The 18,769-nt window shown below is 30.8% G+C and overlaps 4 protein-coding genes across 4 annotated transcripts; 2 read left to right on the forward strand and 2 right to left on the reverse strand.

The window, feature by feature from the left end:
* Positions 1-6: 6 nt before the first annotated feature.
* On the reverse strand, positions 7-2,487 carry LOC108559058 (replication protein A 70 kDa DNA-binding subunit). Its single transcript, XM_017916185.1, has 10 exons — positions 2,340-2,487; positions 2,029-2,282; positions 1,717-1,971; positions 1,499-1,661; positions 1,245-1,446; positions 1,067-1,179; positions 789-1,012; positions 479-734; positions 234-428; positions 7-177 (listed from the first exon to the last, which is right to left on the reverse strand). The coding sequence occupies exons 1-10, from the start codon at positions 2,376-2,378 to the stop codon at positions 76-78; spliced, it is 1,803 nt and encodes a 600-aa protein (XP_017771674.1). The 5' UTR covers positions 2,379-2,487; the 3' UTR covers positions 7-75.
* A 1,348-nt stretch (positions 2,488-3,835) lies between these two features.
* LOC108559069 lies at positions 3,836-5,012 on the reverse strand. The gene is made up of 5 exons (XM_017916197.1): positions 4,866-5,012; positions 4,293-4,550; positions 4,164-4,232; positions 4,023-4,112; positions 3,836-3,962 (listed from the first exon to the last, which is right to left on the reverse strand). The coding sequence occupies exons 1-5, from the start codon at positions 4,959-4,961 to the stop codon at positions 3,858-3,860; spliced, it is 618 nt and encodes a 205-aa protein (XP_017771686.1). The 5' UTR covers positions 4,962-5,012; the 3' UTR covers positions 3,836-3,857.
* Positions 5,013-6,023: 1,011 nt separating this feature from the next.
* Positions 6,024-8,805, forward strand: LOC108559064. Its single transcript, XM_017916193.1, has 10 exons — positions 6,024-6,131; positions 6,181-6,288; positions 6,349-6,512; positions 6,571-6,861; positions 6,916-7,105; positions 7,165-7,461; positions 7,520-7,686; positions 7,748-8,044; positions 8,105-8,297; positions 8,358-8,805. The coding sequence occupies exons 1-10, from the start codon at positions 6,062-6,064 to the stop codon at positions 8,717-8,719; spliced, it is 2,139 nt and encodes a 712-aa protein (XP_017771682.1). The 5' UTR covers positions 6,024-6,061; the 3' UTR covers positions 8,720-8,805.
* Positions 8,806-9,243: 438 nt separating this feature from the next.
* On the forward strand, positions 9,244-11,272 carry LOC108559067. Its single transcript, XM_017916196.1, has 6 exons — positions 9,244-9,272; positions 10,220-10,334; positions 10,384-10,506; positions 10,562-10,731; positions 10,795-11,094; positions 11,156-11,272. Exons 2-6 carry the CDS (start codon positions 10,265-10,267, stop codon positions 11,201-11,203), a joined length of 711 nt encoding a protein of 236 aa, XP_017771685.1. The 5' UTR covers positions 9,244-9,272; positions 10,220-10,264; the 3' UTR covers positions 11,204-11,272.
* Positions 11,273-18,769: the final 7,497 nt, after the last annotated feature.

Consider the following 18,769-nt stretch of genomic DNA (forward strand, 5'->3'; position numbering starts at 1 on the left):
AGACAATAATACCTACATTAAGAAAAACAAATTATACACACTAATAGTAACTTAAGCTATAGAAAAGAAAGCAATTTAGGAAGCAAGCTGTTGAATTCTGGATATTAAATGAGAATTATATTCCTTGTAATTAAGCGGTTCTACTTTAATAGCAACCGTTTTTAATCTCGCTTCATCCTGAAACAGAAAAGTTAAAAAAATGACATAATTATTCATTTCAATGACAATCTTACATTGTATTTCTCCATTTTCGCACGGCATCTGAAGGTGTACTGTTTAAAATTTGCTTCATTGGTGATTTGCATGAGACCGTCATTATCGGTTTCAGCAATTTCTCCAACTTCTTGCGCAGTTTTACCAAGCAATATCTCCAGTTCTGATGAAAACATGCTCACCCATTGATTGCCACTCCAGTCACCAACATTCACCTGAAAACTTGTATTTAAAATCGATTGTATTAAATGATGATTAGCATTACATTGCCCAGCAATCTGTATTTGAAGTTTGGGTATTCGCTGCTGCACTTCTCACATCGGTACGTGCCGTTCTCGAGATCAACAATTTTCTTGTTGCAATTCTCCTGCGGACACGCTTTGTAGAAGATGTTTTCGGCGCGTACCAGTATAACTGTACCCGCAGTTTGATAGTAGTATCCTTTCTCGACGTTACCCAGATCCTGGTCTTTCACTTCCCGGAAGCTCATCCAATTGGCTTGGAAACCGCCCATATTTGATCTAATATATATTAAAATGTAATTATTGTTATAGTATTGTATTAAATAATAATACCTGGCACTAATATTAGATGCCTCTTCGTTGCATCCACCATTATCGTACCATCCGCGAAGACTGAAAGCCTCTGGGATGTCTGGATTATATTTGAGGAAACCATTCATAGACACTGCAAGATTTTTTCCACCGCCGAATTCGCCTATTTTACCACCTTTTATAACGACAACTGGTAAAGTGTAATCATAATTTTCAGCAGTATCTCCCCACAATGTTACAGATACCTAGAATATTAATTATTTGAAATCGAATTGGATAATGTTTACTGGAATTCATACCGAAGCCTTGGAAGGGTCGACAATAATCAATTCTCTTTTCTTTAATTCTCTGCCGGAGGATTTTGCAGTGAATGTTTGCACGTCGGATGCTTGCTTAACTATTCCAATGCAATCTGCGAATACATTTACATTTTCGTTAATTAATCAAAAAAGTACATTTGTTTATTCATTGACTTACCAACAATGGTTCCAACTTCCATGTTAGCAAGTTTATCAATCGTTACAAAATCATATTTTGTTGTAGGAATGTCTGTTTCCTCTTCGCACTCCTGAACGACGGAATCATTAGTTAACGTTAATTCATAATCATTCTTCAATGATGAATATTGCTTATTTGCCATTTTAGTCATGCACTTACTAATGTAATAAACTTTATCCACCTACAAGATAAAAGTAAAATATAAATAAATATTAAGTAGTAAAATGCTTCACCTGAATGATATCATAATACTTGTCAACTGATTCTTTGAAAGCTGTAACTCTGATTTCACCACTTTCATCAAGCAAATCAAATGAGAACAATGAGCCTTCACCTTTAGCATTTTTCCATGTACGAATATTGGACTTGTTTGTCACCCTAGCTTTAATAACCCACCTACAAATTATAACAGATTAAAATTATATGTAAAAACAATAAAATCAATAAGTACTTGTTTTGATAGGGAGTAATAGTAGAAATGGAGTGTGTAGCTTTCCCTTGCATGGTATTATTCAAGTTAATACCACTAATTGATGGAACTGATGTTTTCATTCGTGCAGTTGAGTTTGCATTGGTTTGCATTGGTTTAGGAGGATCAGTGCTTTCCTTTGATAAATTGGCAGGCAGTTGTTCAGGATTTCCAATCTTGTATCCTACCTCACTACCTTTGGCAACAAATTCAAAATCCATAATCACTAAAATTTTTCTAAAAATATGTTTGTTAAATAAATATTATTGTACTAGAGAATTGTGCCAAACTTACTTGTCAGCACTTTTATCTTTATTTATTTCACTTGTAACGGATCTCTTAATCTTGATGATTGAGAACATTTCAAAGTCACCTCCTAGCAAAATCGAATTGCTGATCTGGTTGGTGAACATTGCAAATGAGAATAGATATTTTCCATCTGAGAGCATCATGCGATGTCTCTCCTTGTCAGGGTCATTTGTGGCAAGCTTCTTGCTGCCCAACACTTGCATTATTGGATTATCTATTTTATCACCTCTCATTAATACCTGCTCAAAAGATATATGTTAATGATATCAATTATCATACAATATGATTCAACTTACAGCCAATGCACCTTCAGATAATTTATATTTATCTGCCATTTCTCTGATTTGTTTGAAATTACTTATAAAAATATATAGATCAAAGTTTTTTATAATAAAGTACACTATTTGAAAACAACTACAAGATATAATGTCTTGTCCGTACTTGATCGACTTGAACCAGCAATACAAATATTATATATAGGCCATATATAGTTTTCCCGCCAATTGGAATCCGTTGCACTTCAATTGTCATGAACTGTCAACATATGAGGTTATATGATACTGTTAGGAATATACGTGCTACGGACCACTGTTATGCCGAACCACCAATAGAGGGCGATCCAAGGAATACTAGACGAAACCATCAACAGAGGGCACTCAAAGAATCAGCACTGCCAACTGCAGAAATCACATCGTCGTTTGAAAATACCGAAACTGTTGAAGAAGCTTAAAGCAGATCCAAGCGACAGATGTGGCCCGCATACCGAGCTTAACACATCGATAGCGCGCTCTGCCGAGTAAACTACTTACTATCGAAGATAAATTAATACAAAGTTCCATACTTTTGTTGTTTGAATCGACATCCTGACCATATTTCTAACAGATACAGAGTGATACCGGTTATCCAATGACAAAAAATTACGAATTTTGAAATATTTCATATAAGATTCTGTACCTAGCAAGTAAATTTCACTTCATTTAGCAATTTTCATTAAAATTTATGTCTATCCTGCTAACAATAAGTAAATTTAATCAAAATTTACAAGATTTCTGTATTGCAATAATAGACCTTAGTTCGAAATTGTAAACATACCAGTAAATTGAACCTTTATAGTAGATTTGGTTGCATATAGTTATGAAACTAGAACTCAAATTAATTCTTCTGCTACTATTCGAGATTGCTCCACTCCACTTGTCATTAGAATAGCTGGAAGTGGCTGGAAACCCGGCACGAATTGTCTAACCTTTGTTTTACAGAACTTGTCCAATATTAAAGTACAAAGGTTGTTTTAACGGCAAAAATGTTTTAGACAGTGATCGGAGAACTTTTTACCCATTACTCCAAGTCCAATTACAACTTTACTTTATATTTTCTTGTTTTCTTATATATTTAGTTCGTTTTAAACATCTTATAATACATATTGTTAAACATTACTTTCTAAAAATATTTAAGAAGCTATCTTATTATCTAATGTTAAATAATTTGATGAAATTGTAATTTTATTTCGATGAAAATATAATTATTAATAAACAAAATTTATTGTATACCTACATACATAGGCCTATTGACCACAGTCTTTATGCCCAAAACATAGTTAATATAGTTATGTGCAATAATTATTCAAGAATGTGAATAAATTATGAAATTAAAAATAAAAGCAAGTTCATGAGCTGCATATTATATTATAATAATTTATATTTTATATCGGTCAAAAACATCAATACTTTTTATATAAAAATTAATAGACTATGATAGACTAAATTGGATAAAACATACAAAGTTCGTGCGAGAGGAGAGAATTTGTTCGAAAATAATCATAGCACGTATTCGAGATAAGCGGAAACGTTTTGTGAAATATCGGGGCCGCTATTTTGAAACTGCAGGGCCACTAGCAAATAAGTAATAACGTTTCCAACAATCTGAAAAAAAAATAAGGAAAATTATAGATAGTAGAAAATAGTTTAATGAACATAAATTACAGGAGCCAATAACCAAGGTCCTATATTAACAACACTAAATCCTGAAAGTGTAGCCTGCTGTCCTTGCCACAAAATAACCAACAGTTGTATCTACAATAGAATAACATTAGTTATACGTGCCATAATCCGCTCCTCTTTTACCTGTTCCAGTGTTTTAGAGGGGAATTGCAGAATTCTCGTGTTCTGAAAGGCTTCAAGAGGTTTTTTGGACTGAAACCGACCGTAAAATTATTAGTTATCCATCGGTCTTCAATATTCGGAACTGATTACCGAATTGCTTATGTTGTGTCCAAGCACTGTATAAATAATTAATTTGCAGGAGCGGTACAGAAGACTCAAGAAGTAATGGATTTGCTCATGAGGATTGCTGTGCGTCTTAATGTAGTTGATGGTGCATATACGGTATAAGTAATAGATTGTCGTGTATAAGCTCGAGGTAATCCCCATTAGCATTTGAATACCAAAACACCTGTTGATTTCCTTTAAGGCCCCGTTGATTTGTTGATGAGTTAACGACACTTGTTCAAGCTGTCACAATCAAATTTATTTATTATTCAATTTCATCAAGCGATTTTGAATTAAAGTAGGTCGTTTCACAAATGCGAAAAGAATTTGAGTATAATAGATATTTCCAATAACAATATATGTACAATGTATATATACTTTACATTAGTAATAGATTAGTAATGGTCGTCTGTATTAGAAAATCGTTTACGAAGGTGTTCGAAACTTAGACCAAATATAAAACAACCATTGCATCGTTGAGGTCAAAATGAATCAAAAGGTAGCATTAAAAAAAATATAAGTAAAGGAAATTCTACATTGTACTTTGTTTATGCTTACGGCACTCGTGTTTCCAGTAGTTGTACATACTTGTAGAGCTAAATTCGTCGCGTCGTATAGGTTGTTGAATTTGCTGACTATCAGAGATGTTAACATAATAAGAATTGTGATTTCTGCAGATGGATAAATCAAAGTTATCCCTCTTATAATAACAGCAAATGGTTGATCTGAAACGATTAAAATTGGAAATTGTCAACCTGCAATATACCATTCCTGATACCTAATAATGTGCATGGGTAATCATCGAATGTTATAAGAGTTCTGAGCCAAGCAACGTAAGTATAAGAAGCGAAAACGAATAAGACAAAAGGGTATAGGCATTTCATAACTCTGTTCAAGATCTTCTGTAATCTAGCCATTTCATTTAAAATCCCGGAAATCCTCGAAACCTTCTCCAGAAGTGTGCAGAAGCTATTGGCCATAATAATGCCCATCATCAATGATACGATCGATTCGATATCCGTAATGATGTACCCGAATGTCATTACGTACCTGAAACGTGATTACGATTGTGATGTTGGATCACTTATGACTGCACATTTACCATTCCAAACTGTTGACTTTGTTGGTGTTTGGTCCGCACTTCAGACGTATAGTGTACATTACACATACGTATGGTATGAACAGGATTAATAATGCGTATGTATACCAGAGCCATTTGCGATGGACCACGAATTTGCAACCGGAAGTGTGTCGTTTCGGAGGCGATGCGGATATGGGCATCAATCCGGTGAGTCTGGCAAAGCACAAAACAAGCCAAATCGATTCGCATAGGCACGGGTAATGTTTACACTCTACATTAATTTTAATAGAATTCGACGTTCTATTCTTTGCCAACAATCTTTTGAAGGAATGCATTGCGAGTGGCAAAGACATTCACTGAGCATAGACGAACATCGTTCGGCAATTAAATTGATGTCCAATTACATTATTCAAAATCGATTTATTATGATCGATCATGCATTTCCAATACAAACATAATTCATGAACAATAATGTAACCATCCAATACAGTTAGAATTTTGAAAGGTGTATACACATTTTTTTTATTCTATTATTTTATTGAGTATACGTATATGTGTTTCAAACAATCAAATATAGATAAGATTTGCTGATTGATTTAATTTACTTTCTGTTATCATCCGCCAGATATTACGGCCATTCTCAATTTAGTTTGATGCATACAACGAAGCAATAATGGCAACCGGCCGAAAGAAAATACTTATCTTATTGTTGTCATTGCTTCCATCCATTTGGACTCTAGAAGGTAAAGAAATCCACAACAAGTACAACATATTCATTTCATCTTGTTATAGAATGCTCCATATCCGGCATTGACTTTGGAAAGACACGATTCAGAAATATACCAATTGAAGACACGAAACATGGCATTATTGAGAAATTCACGACAAAACTCGTTAAGGGTATGGAAATGTTAATATAAATATTAAAACATAAAACAGTGTAAAATGATTTTTGTTCAGATGTGAGCCTTGAAGATGAGACTTATTTGAAGATCTCTCATGACAATGGAGAAATGACAATCAGGACTACCGACGAATTTGAGCTTTACGAAAAGAAAGAGTTCAACACATCGATCATCACCAAGTTGAACGTTGTTTGTGATAATCAAAGAAAGATTACCCTCGTTAGTTCATTGAGTATATCGTAAGAAATCTGATAATAATATATCTGTTGTTTCTTAGGACTTCGTTCAACCAATTATGTTTACAAATAACAATAATCCGACATTTAACGAGACGGAGTATACATTTGTATTATACAACACGGTTAAAGATGGTGTAAATTTGGGAAAAATTGCGGATATTGCAGCATACGATTATGACATTGATATGACATATTTCTACTTTTCAACAGACGACGATGATTTTCGGATTTCCTCAGGTGAAACGCACGATAAAGCGGTCATTGCTAACTTATACGCCGAAAGGGATCTTATCCCACCATATAAGAAGACGTTTACAGTCAAAGTTCATGTATAAATATTGAAATAATTAGTGATGTTTTATTGTTAATAATGAAATTTACAGGATAGTTTATTAGGAGGTTCAAACACAGGTCTTGCAAAAGTCAACGTTGAATTGAAATTGCCAAACGAAAAAATCGAGTTTACTAAAGATAATTATGAAGGAAGTATCGTAAATAATGTAATCACAATGAAAGATCCGATTACGTTGAAAAATGGAATTGACGACCATTTACACATCGTAGTAATCTCAGGTATTTTCTTGGATTGGATCATTTTTTGCAATTAGTCTTTTTATATTCTTCACTTTCAGATTACAAAGATTTTTTCTGGACTGACATAAACTACATGAAAGGAGAAATTCAATTGAAAACAGATGGTTTACCTTTGATGAGATCTTTGAAGACCATAGATTTGACACTTCGCGTCTCTGAGAATGGAATGAACGCAACAACTAAGATCAGTTTGAGGAGTGACAAGGACGTAGAAGAGATTTGCAGACTTGGATCTATCGACTTGAAATACGACACAAAATATAGGAACAAAAAGATAATTGACGATACATACGTCGGCTCTGTAGAAGTTTTTGAAGACACCCAAAACATAGAGGGTACTCGTAGTAATTTTATTAAGGTTAATCATGGTTAATGTATTTTTTTTCTTCGCAGACGTGAAATGCTTCAAAACTAAATATTTGAGATGCAAATTCAATAAAAAGGATGAGACTTTGAGTATTTACACCACCGATGAATTCGCTAATTACGAGGAAACAGAAAAGGAGGATAGGCTAGTTATGACAATGACTGTCACCTGCCGGGATTATACTAAAGAGATTGTAGGTGTTCATACATTATGAAATTGTGTTGGCTAATTAATTAACTAATACATATTATTAGGAATATATACAGGACATAAAAGACATCAACAACCATATGCCGGAATTTAAGTTCAGGGAGTACAATTACGTGTTCTACAATCAGATCCCGAAGAGGTTCAAATTGGATCAAATGATAGAGATCGAGGCAGTAGATCTCGACTTGGATTCATATGGTATGACCATGGAAATAGAGGAAAACGATGCATTTTCATTGAGTAGTAAATATACCACGAAAGAGAAGACTATTGCGGGATATTTGCAGGCAAAACGTGACATTAACTGCACATCAGATATTGAACTTGAACTTACGGTTAAAGTAAGAACGAAAAAATATCACTGTTATTAGAAATTATTTATCTTTACTCTGTTTAATTAGGATAAAGATCAAAAAAGCAGTACAGCTCTTCTGAAAGTGCACGTACTTCAAAATAAGGACGAAGAATTCGAGTTCACGAAGAACAAGTATGAAGTGTACATCGAGAACGGCACTATTCACTACATAGACGACAACAAGATCCAGTTGGTCAATGGATTCGATACTGATATTGTCTTTAATATTACAAATCCTTGTATGATCATACATACTCCCATTATATAGAACAGTTCTTTCTAAAGTTTTCAACTTACAGATCACTCTAAATATCTTCACTTGATGCCCAATTTTTTGAAAAACCATCTGGAATTGGAAATCGTCGGGGATTTGAAGGAACTGAAAGAGAGGTCTATCATTCTGACTGTATTGGCAGAGTGGCGCGGATTCTACGCCATGAGCTTCGTAACGGTGTATTTGAACGGAAAGCCAGCGCACAGTGACGGCATCCAATCTAACCTGAATGGCTTCATGAGATGGACTATGACTTCCACCATAGCCCAAACCATGATTTGCTTGGTGACGCTAATTGCATTAGTTTCAATGATCATTACACTTAACCGCTTCTTCAAGAAGAGAGAGAATGCACCAAGCAAGCACGTTATCGATTGCAAGGTGTAATCAAATATAAAATATAATTATTTTAAAATGTATCATGATATTTGTTAATAATAGATGTATAATAGATGATATATAAGTTGCATTGACATACATAGTTTTTTTTTCTTCGATTTTGTACTAGTTGTAATTGTATTATGAATAAATAATTTTCATTTTGTATCGTCTCCACTGTTCTTTCAAGAAATCTATAATTATTGGAAGCTTTTAACGATATTAATAAAGCTTAAGATAAAGAACAAAAAAAATCGTATTTATTTAATTATAAAATATACCTTTTATAATAACCGATATTACTAAATAAGAAAATAACGATCAATTATAATAATAGATATGAAGTAGATTAATTTTGAGTGTATTAATTGCGTCTGTTTTTGTTACATTGTTACATTATTGTTATTGGAGGGATTTGGCTAAAGATTTTACGTGACTGAGAGATTGCATAAAATTATCAATGATCGTCTGATAACGAAAAAAAATTAGTAAAATCGAGTTGTACTTGAGTTGTTGATAAGGAGAAAGGTTGAAACAGGAAGATAAAATATTAAGTACGCACGTAAGTTAATCTGATAATATGTTCTCAATAATAACAAATGGTCTGAGAAAACATTTGATTACAGTTAAAATAAAATTTCGCAAACACTATTATTTTGTAAGTTACAATGTATGGATCCATCGAGTATTTAATAAATGTTTTAGAAAAAGTAGACACAAGAAAACAATTCCTAAAAATCGACTTTAAAAAAAAATGGTTTTCGAATGTTCACAAAAGAAAATAAAGAGAAAGATTTTTTACATCATCAATCAAAAAACAACCAAAAATCGAGAATATTGCATAAAACTATAACAAAATATAATTTATTTCATGGAAAACTATATAGAAAAACGAATAACAATATATGACTATAAAATATTAATACATTTCTTATTTTTTTCTTAGAAAATGTAATTAAAAGAATGTCTATAGATCAATTGCTCAAACATGTTTTTGTTTTGCATATAAAATATTCTCGTTTTAAGCCAGAAATGATTTTGTGTCAAAATGATTATTTTAATCAATTAATTAAAATAATTAATTCATATTTTAAATCTAGGCTTTTTAGTTCGTAAACTCCATTTTTTTAATATAAAACCTACTAAAACCAGAACAGCTGAAAAAGTTTATGGTTATTAATGATGGGAAACAATATCTTTGATAAAGATAAAAAGCTTGTTTAATTAAGCGAATTTTACTAATATGTTAATTTTAGAGTGTTTAATTTGATATGTATTTAATTAAAATATTGACAACAAAAATCATAATATCTAAACTAGTTGAACAGCCCTTGAACTTAATATATTTTTTCTTTAATCTTTCATTGTTCATTGATCAATGAATAAAAAATAATACGTGTAAATTAGAACGGAATCGATTATTATTTTTGTGTAATATATTTATTGAACAAATTGAGAATGTGATAAACGTATCTATAAACGTGTAATTCGTTGTTGAGTACTCGACAGATAAATCAGTATCCTGATATACTTAGTGTAGCGACAACACGCGAAATGGAAATGTCCCGAACAATGAAGATGCTATTTTTGGTATTTGGTTTAATCCAAATATCCTATGGAGGATGTAAGTTCGTAAGATCTCGCCTCTGCAATTTATTAATGTTTTTGCATAGTATTCGATGATGATTGCAGTTTGGATGGCGTCGATGTAGGAATATTTGGAGAATTCAAGAACGAAGCAATTAAAGACAAACACACTGGAATCGTTAAAGAGTTTACAAAAGGCGGTATTACAGGTACGTTCACTAAAATATAAAACTTCAAAAATAAAATTTATTTTCCACTTTGTAGATGTTCATACGACAGACAGCAAGTATTTGAAAGCAAGAATCGATGGAGACAAAATTATAGTCGAGACAACTCAACGTTATTCCGATATTGAGTATGAATTGGAAAGCACAAATTCGCCAAAAATTAGAACGACAATAAAACTTACTTGTGAAAATGGAACTTCCAGTTTTGTGAGTATTTTTTTTACACTAAAGTATCTACTAGAATTTATTATAATAAATGTCTAATTGAAGACATTCTCCCAACCAATCATCGACGAAAACAACAATACACCGTTCTTCAATAGGAAAGTGTACCGATACAGGTTTGGAATGGAGGTAAATAAAGATTTTGTGCTCACCGAGTTACTGTCCATATATGCGACAGATATTGATTTAAGTCACAAAGACTTGGTTGTCACAATTGAAGACAACGATTATCTTGAAATCAAGCCACTCAACAAATGGGATTCGATGCAAAAAACAACGCACTATCAACTCGTCGCCAAGAAACATTTGAGTAAAATGGATAAGACATTCGAAATTATCGTTTCTGTAAGAATGAACTAAACCCAGAATTATTAGCTAAACATAATTAATTTAATAATATTTTTAGGACACCGAGAATACTTCCAAAGCTTCAATCAATTTGGTAGTTGAATAATTGCGTATATTCAAGTAATATATAACATAGAATTATATACGTTATAAAATATATATTAGTTTGCATGAATACTGTACTTTATTATTTCGGTAATACACTATGTCATAAATGTTATCCTATAAGTATGTATTTCGCTGTTTTATTTAATATTTCATAAGTTCTTAAATCTTAAAATAATGAATGTCTAATGACTTAAGCACCGAATGCACTTGTTAATTATAGAAAAAATATAATAAATAAAAGAATTAGTTTACAAAAAGAATAAAATGTACAGAGCAGCGAAATAAAGGTTTCCGAATTGCAATAATAAGTAGATCTTATAAATCCGATTTTAAACCGACCGACCGGTTGTTGCATGTTCAATTTGCACTTTGTACTTAATTTTGTATATTTTTTTTTAATAGTGTGGCCTAAGTCTATTTTTCAATTTTTTGTTGTTGACTGTAGTAACGTTTATAATTTGATGTTAACTGTCATAAATAATAATTTTTTATCGTCATTTTTATTCATGACTGTTCTATCGCCTTTGGCAATAATTCTTTACTTATTGATTATTTATTAAATATCAATGGTAGATCCAGTAGCTTATGTCGCTTCAGTCGCTGTGTTGTTATGCTATTGTCCAGAAGTTTTTCATAATTGTTTCCTCTTCTGTTTCTATTTGAGGGTCCCCATGAATTCTCCTGTTCGTAATATACCATGGAGCACCAATGATCCTTCATAGGATCTTCGACTGGAATCTTTGTTAGATCTGCTGCTGACTCCCCATAGCTGTATTCCGTATGTCCAGACGGGTTTTAAAATTACTTTATAGATCAGCAACTTGTTTTCTTTCGAAATTGGCAAGTTTTCCCGTAATAACCAGTAAAGTTTCCTGAACTTAATTTCGAGTTGTTTCTCTTTCCAGGTCAATCTTCTATCTAGATTTATTTAACTTTATTAGGCGACGGTATTATTTTTCCGTTAAGATTCACTGTTGGGCAGGAGTCCTTTCTCATGGTGAAGGTGACATCTACTGATTTTTATTCATAGTTCAATATTTAAAAACATTATTTAGAAAGTGGCTTAAGTCCACTTCATTGTTGATAATGTCCGAAAGTGCAGATCTTCAAATTTCTGAAGGTGATGAAGGTAATTTTAATTATTTTGTAGTAATATTTCCGCAAAGAATTAATATTCTAAATTACATGAAAAAAGAGTATTTTCTATTATCACAATACGTTTTCACAAAATATCGCCAAAAAAGCTTAGATTTTACAAATTAATGGTGGGGTGTCGGAATAAATTGTGCATTATTTAACACATTTGTTATGTACAACTCTGTAAAAAAAAGTATAAACAATATTTACAGGACATCGCTATATAATGATTTGTTTATGTTCAATTTGTTCTAATTCAGAAACTCTCCTCTATAAAAATATTATATATTATTAAAAAATAAACTGAAGCAGTTATAAAATTGTGATTCCGATTAGTTCGAATGAAAAGTCGTAAAGTCTGCGACCGTCTCAGTTGTTATATAGCATTCGCATTTGGTGTTTCGTTTAATCTTTTTCTTCGTGTAATTGTGGCAGTTGTGGCACGAGCATTGAAATTGCACACTTCCATCTTTTATTATTTTTTTCCCTCTGGCAGTCAGATGTGCGGTAAAAACAATCGGAGAACGCTTGTTGCCATTAGTTACGGAGTTCTGGTTGAAAACGCACGTGCTCAGATGGCGCATGCACATCTATATCCACCATCCGCAAACACGCCACATTCGAAAACATACCATAAAATCCATTTTGCATATTACAATTTTCCAATTTACGTACTCGAAAATAAAAACAAAATGTGCATTCGTTCGTTCGTTCCCTATACGGCTACTCTTTCGTTCGTTCGAAGTACATCTGCCTACTAGTTTATATATACCATTTTTTGCAAATGAAAAATTATTCGTTATTGAATATGATTCCAAGAAATGGAAGATCAAACTAACGAATAACAACTTTTGTTTTTTTTTTGTAGGTGTGTTTCTAAGTATTTAATGCCAAAAAAGTGGGTGCAAAAATAGTACCTTCAAAATTATATAATTTACAGAAAATATGAAATAATTCAAATTAAAGTAGGATGGACCATATTTTGGCCAATGCGTTCACTCAATCTACCACAATATTATAATATACCGAAAAGTTTGGGAATCCTTCATTTCCCAAACTTTTTCAGTTTGCGGCGCCCCAACTCAAAATATTGGTCAATCTTTGGAAGAACTTTATGTTAATATTAGTTTTTCTTCAATGTTCGTGGTGGCGCACAGTTTGGCAACCCCTGGTATTCTGTAAGTAATTGGTTTCGACAATATCGGAACAAAAAAGATAATAAAAATTAAATTTGTGTACTAATTTTTGAGAATTTATTTTTATTCTGTCCAATTAAAATGTAGTTTTTTTGAAATTGTTTTGAAATTGTCAATGGTCAATGTATTGTTACATTTGATTCTCTGTATACTTTCAGCACGTAAAATATAAAATTATTTACTATTTTCAAACTATTTCTGTTTTTTAATTGTTATTTATACGATTGGAATGGTTCACTTCAGGCATCTGTTTGTAACAAATAGAGATTATTATATAAAAAAAAATATTTTAGTTGATCCTAAATTGTAGCCAAATGTGCGCACTACAAGGAAAATGATATTTAATTTTCTCAAAGTGAAAAATACTTGGGGGTCGCAGAAACACTGCGAGTTTGAGAAACACTGCAATCTAATTTTCAATTTTATTCTTAGTGGGAGGTAAATCATTGGTCTAGAAAGAGACTACCTAATTAATGATCAATACTATGATTTATTACTATTACTACAATATTTGTTTCAATGTAAATTTATGTTAATTTTAACGAGGTGATAATAATAACTAAAATTTATATATTAGTATAATATAATAATTCTTCTGTTATTAATATTAAGGTTAGAAAGCTGTATATTATTGTTTAATAAGAAAAATAAATTTCTTGTATACAAATTTCAATATTTTTCTTTAAAAATGTATATTATATCCATTAATATTATTGATTTTCAATAATAATACTTAATGGAAACTTTGAGAGTTGAATGGAATGCGACGAGTGAAAGAGGGGAAAGGCAGAGAAGAGGAAAAAATCATCGGGCTCAGCGAGTGGGTGTTTTCGGAATCTATTTGTAGTTTGGAAGCGGGTTTGAAAATATTTATCGTTCCGGATGTTTATAAGAAGTGGCGGATCCACCGAGAGTCGAAGCAGGAAACAAGACTCTCCTCTGGTTGTCCGGAGAGAGGAGATTTGTAGATGGAGTAGCTAAGAACTGAGGTATCGGGCTTTGAGGGAGGATGCCCCGATTTTATCCTGCGAGACAGCCTTAAAGGTATTTTTGGCATTGCGAAAACCGCAACGCATACTTTCCTCTACAAGGTCCCCTCCTCCACGAAAGCAACGAGTGTTCATCAGCTGACTCCCATTCATTTTAAAACCGCAACTCCCGTCTTATTAACTTAGTCACATCGCCAAACCAAAAATAATAATATGCACAATCGAAGGGAACATCTTTGTAGTGACGCAACGGATGTAGAAATATGAGAAAGGAAATAATAATTCGTTTTTTTTTCTTTGCAAATTGCTTTTATTTTTAAATTTCAATTACTACATTGAAAAGCAACCATAATTAAAGACAATAATTACAATAAAAAAGGAAATTAATTATATTATTATAAAAAAATATGGCTTATAAAATTTAAAGTTCCATTTAAATGTGGATGAAGATAATATTATATATTTAATGAATGCAGAAGAAGATGGTTTTCAGTGGAAGATTAAAGAAAAATGTTAACAATCAAAGAAGGTGCTTAACTCTTTGAGAGGCGGTGCTCTAGAAAATCTCCTACAAAAAAAGGGCAATTGTTCTTTAATTTGGTTGGTATGTCAAGAGATGAATTTTGATAAGCCGATGTTGATACATTTGACGAACTTGTCTGATTCAGTTATCTAAAAATTTCTGGTTCTAGCAATGTCTAACCCTCAAAGAATTAAATGACATTTTAATTTAATTTTTGTGAACATATTACAGAAATAATCAACTTTAGAGTCATATTTTAAAATATGATTTCAATTTGTATGTAAGTTGACAGTTTATTTAATGAAACTTGCTTTAAATTTCTTTAGGCAGCAACGTATTCTGTTCATAGTACTTTTTCTTAAAACAAAGTGGATTATTGATTTTAAAATATTTTTAATTAATATTGAAAGCTGTAATTGAATTGAAATTAATATTAATTAATTAAATTTGGAAATTATAATCATTTTCACAAGTCAATAAATTTATTCACAATTAATACAAAATATCCTCTATTAAAATAAAATTGATTCGGATTCTTAAGTAAATTTTGTTTTCCTCTCTATATATTACATCTAAGTAAAAAAAACGGGACGTCTGGTCACACTAGCTTAATACATATTATAAGATTATATTATTACTTTAATAAATAAATATAAATTCGCAGAATTGCAAAGTTTAACTTCTAACTATAAATTTATTCAGACTTTATTTATATATTAAGTTAAATTTGTATTTACTTCTTCATCGGTTTTAACTAATAGAATTTTCTATTTTTAATAGATAGCGCATAGAATAATCCTCATCTTTTTTAGCTGGTATGCACAAACTGTTTCGATATTACAAGAACTTGTTATAGCATCATATTTCCATATAATAAAAATTAGATATTCAGAACCGAACATAATCGTATTTTCATTGTTTTTTCTTTATTTGTTTCTCGATCTTTAATGAATATTTACGAAAGTAAGTATAACATTAAATATGACTTAATTGTGTAACATGGTAATAATAAGATACTTTCACAAGGATATTTTGATCAATGATCAATGTAGCGAAAATCGTGTAAATGTGGATATTAATAAAAATATTAAAAATTATCAGTGGGGAGCAAATTACTATTATACAAAGAAATAATAATGAAACCAGTATGATATCTAATTGTGGGTTTCAGCCAGCAAATTGAGCAAATAAATTATACAATCAAATATACAGACAAATATATCAACATTTCCATATATATCTGGCTGAGGAAGCAATAACAATGTTTAATAGCAGATACGAAGATAGACTGAAGTCACATACTAATGTTATGGCAAGGACAGAAAGCTCTATAGCCAATAGCCCTTATAAAAGTTGACTTTTTATTTTGTAATTTATTGTTGCAATAAATATTATTAATATGTGTTCTATTATTTAAAAGTTATAAAACACAAGAATTAGTATATAGATTTAAATAAAATATTATTAATGTTAAAAATCATAATGATCAACATCTAATGGGAATTTTCTTCTATTAATGTCACTCGTGATTTAATGTCCTTTTTATTCACATTGAATCTAAGATGTAATTAAAATTATTAGGATATATTAGAAAAAAAAAACAATTATAAAAAATAACAACAAAGACAAACGATTAATCTGATAATCTGCATAAAATAGTTTATGAGATTTTTTAATTTCTCACTTTTATATATTATTTGTATTATTGCAATAAATATCGTAAGTGTTCAAATACGAAAACATTATTATTAATAAATAATATTGCGGTAAATAAGAAACGCTTTATTAATATTTTCGTTTATTTTTATGTGCACGTTTAATAAATTAACGGGGATTCTTAAAATAAAGTTGTCATTACGAGAATCTCCCACAAAGGTTTAATATTTCAATGTTATTCCTTCTTTGTTTTTTTTGTGCGTGTGGCGTCTCTCTTCGTTTTCTGTTGCTCTCCACACGAAGGGCTTCGGCGCTTCTTATACATATATTATTTTATCACTCGAATCCCACACACTGACACTAGTTTGATTTAGACACATGTTACAATCCGTTGGGGGAGGTGTTTCCAGTTACACAACGCGCACTAAATTCTAAAAATATATAAGAGAATACCCAAATTAATTATGCATTCAATTTAAATGTCCAAGATAATTTTATTTTTTTTTAGCAAAAATATTATCATTATTATCATTTTTTTTAATATTATCAAATATATATAATTTGCAATAATGATATGATAAATATAATTATCACCTGATTTGTTTACATTTATTTTATTTAAACTGAAGAACTATGAACGATTTAGATGCAAAGTTGTAAAAAAATAAAGAATAAATAGTTTCTTGGCATGAGACTGAAAACAAACATTTTTTTTGTGTACATGAAATATTTACAACGTAAAACGATTTTATAATAAAATATTACGTTTAACGATTAAAATTAAAGTGAGAATATTAAAATTATGTATGTTGTAGAAGTATTAATTTTATTGTATAAATAGTGATGTTTTATGTTTTTTTCGGCAACATATATTAATTGCGATTTATTTTTAATAAACTTTTAGTAAGATTGAGAATTATAGGAAACTGTTCGACGGTAAAAACGTAAAATGAATGTGTTATCAAAAAATATCTATCAAATTATTTAAAAAAGTTCGGTTTCTTAAGATGTTCCTAAGCATATTTACAACTTTCATGTTAGTACAATGTTAAACATTGTCAACTCTACTCAGTTCTTTGCAGTTTTATTTGTACCTATTACCTGTTATTATGTCGTATTTCCAAACTATTTTAGATAATTTTATTAAGTTACAGATTATAAAAGTGATTTCAATTTTTTGAGTTAAAAAAGGTATATTATTTTAATTGTATTGTTATTTTTATTAAATCAACTACAGTAATACCTCGCATGGTGCGGATTCTATCAGCACTGATTCACTATAGTGCGGTTTAAAAATATAAAAACCAACTAATTTTAATTGAGCAAATTAAAAATAATAAACAAAATTATTATTTTTTAATTCCTTGATTAGTACGGTTTCAAACAGTACCGGAATATTGGCGGATCCGATTAAAACATTATGGTCTTATGATCAAAAAAAGTTATATTATTGTTATTCTTAGTAATTTCATTAAATGTTGCAATATTGTTCAATAGTTCACTAATATATTAATAGTTCACTAATTTACAATTAGTTGATTAATTTTAAAAAAATGTATTGTTGTATTACAATTTTATTATTTCTATAAAATATACATATTTGTGAAAAATGAAAAATTTAGATGACAAATGTAGGCAGAAAGACCTATGGTCAATAACCCTTTGCAGCAGTTTACTTTTTTATTTTATTTTTATTACTGTATTGAGTTTTTATTTTGTAAGTTATTGCTGCAATAATTATTATTATTATTATTGTATATAAATAAATTTGGTCACCTAAGACGTCGATTACAAATTTAAATGGGGAGGAAAAGTGTTATCTTTTGTGGCCAAGTGGCCACGGACTCATTTCATCTCATGTGCGTGGCATGTGTTTGAGACCACTTGCCAACATGGTTTGAGGTGGTTTAAAATTAAAATGTCAAAGCACAGCTGGAAGATGGGACGGGGAGATGCGAGGGGAAGTCCCGAAACAAGACCGAACACGAGAACAAACAAACACATTTCACTAAAACCAATAAAGTTTACAATTTTCTTTGTTTCATCTTATATATTTATATTAA

This window comes from Nicrophorus vespilloides, unplaced genomic scaffold (assembly GCF_001412225.1).
Source record: "Nicrophorus vespilloides isolate i.1.1-1 unplaced genomic scaffold, Nicve_v1.0, whole genome shotgun sequence".
NCBI lineage: Eukaryota > Metazoa > Arthropoda > Insecta > Coleoptera > Silphidae > Nicrophorus > Nicrophorus vespilloides.